The sequence below is a fragment of the Strigops habroptila genome, chromosome 12 (assembly GCF_004027225.2).
Source record: "Strigops habroptila isolate Jane chromosome 12, bStrHab1.2.pri, whole genome shotgun sequence".
Lineage (NCBI taxonomy): Eukaryota > Metazoa > Chordata > Aves > Psittaciformes > Psittacidae > Strigops > Strigops habroptila.
In genome coordinates, this window is record NC_044288.2 from 14,320,929 (window position 1) to 14,326,529 (window position 5,601).

General features: G+C 60.6%; 1 protein-coding gene across 1 annotated transcript; it reads right to left on the reverse strand.

Moving 5' to 3' along the window:
* Positions 1–898: 898 nt before the first annotated feature.
* HAND1 (heart and neural crest derivatives expressed 1) lies at positions 899–1,959 on the reverse strand. The gene is made up of 2 exons (XM_030504648.1): positions 1,459–1,959; positions 899–1,001 (listed from the first exon to the last, which is right to left on the reverse strand). Exons 1-2 carry the CDS (start codon positions 1,957–1,959, stop codon positions 900–902), a joined length of 603 nt encoding a protein of 200 aa, XP_030360508.1. The 3' UTR covers position 899.
* Positions 1,960–5,601: the final 3,642 nt, after the last annotated feature.

Sequence of the window (5,601 nt, forward strand, 5' to 3'; positions counted from 1 at the left end):
CTCTGCTGTGCTTGCGCCATCCACAAGCTGTAAAGGCCTGATCCTGCCATCCTTCCCCATGCCGAATAGAAGTCCAGTCCCTCTAGCAGGTCTCCAGGGTGAGGAGGGAAAGGGGTTGTAGGGCAGAGGCAATTTGTGCCCTGGGGTGAACAGCGGGTACCCTTCACAGAGCCCACCAGCTACCGGCATGAGCCAGCACGGCATAAACAAGTCCCAAATGATCCCACGGGAGGGAATTCCCTCGCATGGATCAGCCCCATAGCAAGGTACTAACTTCAGGGGAGTCCTTAATCCCGCAGGACCCCTTATCCTGGCAACCAGCGGGATCTGAGCCGGCAGGGAGGGCGCAGGGGTCGGAGCCGAGGCTGTTTGCATAAAGTTTAAATTTTATTTAATTTTTTTGTTTGTTTGTTTGTTAATTATTCCGTTTTAAATACGTGGTGTGGCGCGCGCGGTCCCTCGGGAAGTGGTCATGCAGATCTGAGGTAGAAAACCCGGCACAGGAGTGTTCCCAAATGCACCTCTAGGTAGTTTCACCGCAGCCACACGTCGGTCAGGCAGCGGACGGGGACGGGGTTTGGGGCTCGTATTTACAACAGCAAACGAACTAAACCGCTTCAGCCCGGCCCGGGGCGGGGGGAGCAGGAGCCGCCGATCGCTGCTGGCAGCGGGAAAGAGCAACGATTACTGCAAACCGGGGAAGGGGCGAGGGGGGGAATGGCCCGGCCGGCCGACGGGGCGGGCAGGATCCGGCCCCGCAAGGCGCCCGTCGCTTGTCTCCCGCGGAGCATCGGCCTCGGCGGGGGCAACAGGGCCGGGGCTGGCTCCGGCGGCCGGGCCGGGCTCTCTCCGGCATTGCACATGGAGGGGCGAGCGGGGAGCGCCGTCGGGGGAAGCCCTCAGGGGTTCAGTTCCAGAGCCCAGACCTGCTGGGGCCAGCCCGTCCGGCCCTTCAGCTTCTTCTCGCCGTGGCCCAAAGGCTGCGAGTAGACCTCGGGCTGCTGCGGGAGAGGAGACGGGGAGAAGGGGGAGAAAGGAGCGGTCAGAGGCAGCGGGGGCCCGGGCACCTTGTGCCCGCCTCGGGGCTGCAGGCGAGCCCGCGGCTCCGAGCGGCTCCTACCAGCCCGAGGATAAAAAAGGGGGTTTTGGGGTTCCCGCCCGTGCACCCCGTCCGCTGCGGCGGGGGGAAAGCGGCCGCCCTTGCCCCGAAACGCGCCCGCTCCTCCCGGGAAAGCGGCCGGGAGAGGGGATGGAAGGACCGGGGGTTCATCCATCGGGGAAAGCGCCCGGGAGCCGGGACGGGCTTTTCCCTGCCGAGGTACCCCCCATGGGTGTTTGTTTTTAAGCTGGGAAAAAGAAGGGCTCCAGCGGGACCGGGAAGGGTGTTTTTTCCGCAGTCCCGGGGCTTTCCCCGCCCGCGCCCGGCCCGGGGCAGCGGGGTCCAGACCCGCTTCTTACCGTCTCCCTTTTCCTCTTGTTCTCCCTGCCGTCGGCCTTCTTGAGCTCGGCTTTGAAGCCCTCGGTGTCCCCGGGCTGGCTGTCCTTGGCCAGCACCTCCATCAGGTAGGCGATGTAGCTGGTGGCCAAGCGCAAGGTCTTGATCTTGGATAGTTTGGTGTCGGCGGGCACGTTGGGGATGCACTCTCGGAGCTCGGCAAAGGCGCTGTTGATGCTCTCCGTCCTCCGTCGCTCTTTCTTGGGTCCCCCGACCCCTTTCCGTCGACCCAGGCGACCGCTGAGAGCCTCCAGCCGCCCCGGGCCGGCCGGGCCGTACTCGGCGGGGCCGTAACTCGGGCTTTGCCCGGGGAGCTCGGGGGTCACCTCGGCCGGGCTGAGCACCCAGCCGGGGAAATAGGCTCGCTCCTGGTGGCACCGCGCCGCCGGCCCGAGGAGGAAGGGGTCGTGCAGCATGTGGTGGTGGTGGTGGTGGTGGTGCTGGTAGCCCCCTACCAGGTTCATGGTCCGCCCCGCTGGCCCCGGGGGCCGCGCTCAGCAGCGCACCATGGCCGGGAAGGGCTCCCCGCCGGGCGGGCAGCGGGGAGGCGGCTCCGGCGTGGGGCTGTGGTGCTGGTGATGGCTTTGGGGTTTGGGCTGAGGCGGACGGCGTTTGGGGTTTTGGGTTTGTTGGGGTGGTTTTTTTCCTTCCTTTTTTTTTTTTTTTTTTTCCTTTTAACCCCTTCTGAGGCCTCCCAGACGTTATATAGGGCCGGGCCCCCCCCGCCGCGGAGCCAATGGGCAGGGGAGGATGCTCGGGGGCCCCGGGGGGAGCGGGCGGTGGAGGGGGCGTGCGCCGCGCTGTCGAGTCGGTTTATTCGGGCTCACACCTCCGCTGTTCGCTGTCGCCCCCCGCTTGCTCCGTGCTTGCAGGGAGAAGGGGTGAGGAGGGACCCGAGGGGGGACCCCAGCTCCCGTCCCGCTTCCATCCCCTCCACTTCCCAGCTCCCGGGGCTGGGTGTCCACGCAGTGAGGGGGCTCGGAGCACCCCAAACCAAGGCATGAGCAGCGTCATGCGTGATGGGGGAGCAGGGCAGGGGAAGGCACCGGGGACACTCCGAGCTGGGCATAGGGGGGTGAGGGCAGGGGGGGCTCCCTGCACATGGGGCACATCGCCTATGCATGCCCTGTGTGCACACGTGTGTTGCACGGATGCTGTGCTGCACACAGATGCACACTACATGCCTTCAGGCACACTACATGCGTGTACAGCACATGTATGCAGTTAAAACACACATATGCTGCTCAGACACACTGGATGTGTTGCCTGCACATACCACAAACACAGAGATGTATACACGCACACCACAAATAGGTTACACACATGCACCATATATATTACATACACCCACCAGCAGCACACATATGGTACACACACAATGTCACCATAGATATGTTACATGCACACACATGCTGTGTATACACATACACACATATTGCATACATGGCATATAAACGCACACATGTATACTGCACATCCATGCACAAACACTGCACACACATACATAAATGTATAGAGATTATACAATCCACACACACAAATACATTTACAACAGGGAAATGGGGACCTGCCTTGCGATTCCCAGTCCCAGCCTGGCCACCAAAGGGCTGGGGGGGCCCGTACTTCATGCAGCCCCCAAACCCAAGTCCATCATGGGGCCCTGCAGTGGGCAGCACATCCCTCTGCACCCATAGGACACAGATCCCCAGGGTGATGCCACCCAGACCCCGCTCTGTCGGGTGACGTTGGGAACAACCCCTGCTCTCACTCCCATTATTCCCAGTGCGGACACTGGGCACGGCGGTGGCGATCACAGCGCGGCGGGGCAGGAAGGGGCTTTGGGCCCGAGGTATGTTAGCGATTAACGGCGCTTTGCAGCGATTCATCTTGCAGCGGAGGGTGGAAACGTTGGAGGGTTGTTTGCAGGCGCTTGTATTAATCATCCGGGCTAACACACCATTAACGTCCTCCTGCATTTTAAAGATGACAAATTTTATTTGACTTCTCTCAATCACGGTTCCCGGGCGGATTCGGGAGCCACTTAAATGCCTCGGATTTTCCATCGTTAGCTGTTACAAGGAGAGCTGCAAAGGCAGGAGGCCGGGGGGGCTGGGGCAGGGTGCAAGGGGGTCTCCGGCAGCCAGGGGGTTTGGGGGGGGTGAGCAGCCGTAATGGATCTGCCCAACCTCGCTCCCCCCTGCTTTGTTCTTAGCTGCTGCAACGCGCCCCCCCCCCCCCTTCCCACCCCCTTTAAACAAGCGCCCTGAAAACATTTGCAAGTGATTACTCTTCGTTAGAGTCAGGCCTTGGGCAGGGTGTTGTGTCCGTGATTGCCTCTAACCAAAACACCCATGGTTGGGTGGGATCCCTGAGCCCAGCTCAGAGCTGCTGGGGGCCTGTGCCCGCCTGGGAGAGGTTCAGGGGTCCCCCTTCATCCCTCACCCCCCCCATACCAGCAGAGCATCACCTGCAGTGCCCTGCTTCCTCCCATGAGCTAGCCAAGCTCCTCACTGAACCTCTCCCCATCCCTGTATAAGCCCTGATGGGGCTGGGGTCTGTGCCACCCAAACCCGTCCCTGCAAAACACACCCCCCCCCCCAAAACCAACCCTTTCATCCCAAAAACAACCCTTCCATCCCCATGGCGCTGCATTGCACAGGCCACTCACAGCCACGTCCAGCTTGGAGCCATCGCCTCGAGCCGTGCACCAGAGCCACCTCCAGCCTCTGAGCCAGGTAAGCACAGCCCAAGCCTGGGCATTATCTTGCCTTATTCGCACCCCCCCTCAAGGTCCCTGGACCCTGTGCAGCTTGGAAGTGCTCAGCTGAGCAAATAGTGGGACCCGTGGGTTGATTTTCCTTTGGAAAATCGTTCTAATCCTTCGTGTTTTAATAAAATAATAAAACCAGAGCCCTTTTCACGCCGGCACCTTCTAAATCAAACCAGGCTGCCTTTGTCATGGCGTCCAAATTTAGCACTTCTCCAACTTTTGGTGAGTTCCTTTAATTTCACGTCTCCCCATTGCGCAGGGCAGGGAATGCCGAGCGGTTCGGATTAGGGGATTTATGGCTGGTGCGGCGGGAGGAACCACATTTCTCTCCACCTGTTTTCCTTCAAATCCTTCCCAGGGAAAGATTTCCTGCCCCTCGATGATGGTGAGGGGGTGTCAGTGCTGCATGTCGGGGGGTGAGGTTATACCAGGTCTCCTCAGCCCCTTGCACCCCGATCCCATTAGGATGGATCCGCGTCCATCCCCTGCCCTGGGATGGGGCCATGGTTTTGGCCCCGGCCCCTCGGCCACCTCCTTATCAGCTCCCGGCAGCCCGGGGTGTCCTGTGACTTTGACGCCAGCTCTGCTCCCCTCCCACCGGCCCTGGCTCCCTTATCTAAATAGGAGCGTAAATCAGGGCCTTGGCAGATGCCCTGGCAGGACAGGGACTCCATAAAAAGGGGCTCTGCTCCAGCTCTGTTTACATTGCAGCCCCGTAAAGTATTCTCCTTGTCTTCCCTGCAGCATCCCAGCACCTTCCTGCACCCGCATCCCCCCTCCTCAGGCTCCACCACAGGGTGCAGCCAGGAAGGTCCCAGCCCCAACACCCCATGATACCCCATTGGGTCCCCCACTAAGTTATGGCCAGAGGTACCTCGACACCCTGCGATTCCCCCCTCTGAGAGCAGAATAGGGCTGAGCCAGCTCCCCCAGGCTGCTGGGTTGTGTCTAAAGGTGCCCCTGGGTATTTATAGCACTCGCCCAAAATAATGCAATAATAATCACTCAGCACCTTCCTAACAGTTCTGCTCCCGGAGGCCTGGGGGGAATGGTTGCAAAAAGCCTTGGGAAACTGAGGCACGAGCAGAGTCTGCTTCCAGGGGAGGTGTGTGGGGTCGGCATCATGCGCAGGGCTGCTCGGGGGGGATTATTTTCCTTGTGGTGATGTGAGGGGGGAGAGAACCTGCAGAAGGGAAATCAGATCAGTTGGATCGTCAGTGAACCCAGCCCCAGGGTCATGGCCAAGGCTGGGCTATGAGCACCACTCAGGACATCCCTCCTTCTGGGAGAGTTTGCCACATGTGTCTTGCGCCAGTATAGGTCTTGTCAGGGCAGG

Bases quoted from the DNA above. Each gene is read 5' to 3' on its own strand.
- HAND1 (XM_030504648.1), bottom strand. From the start codon at position 1,959: ATGAACCTGGTAGGGGGCTACCAGCACCACCACCACCACCACCACCAC. The intron at 1,002-1,458 runs GTAAGAAGCGGG...CCTCTCCCGCAG, and splicing joins ACAAGAGGAAAAGGGAGACG to CAGCCCGAGGTCTACTCGCA.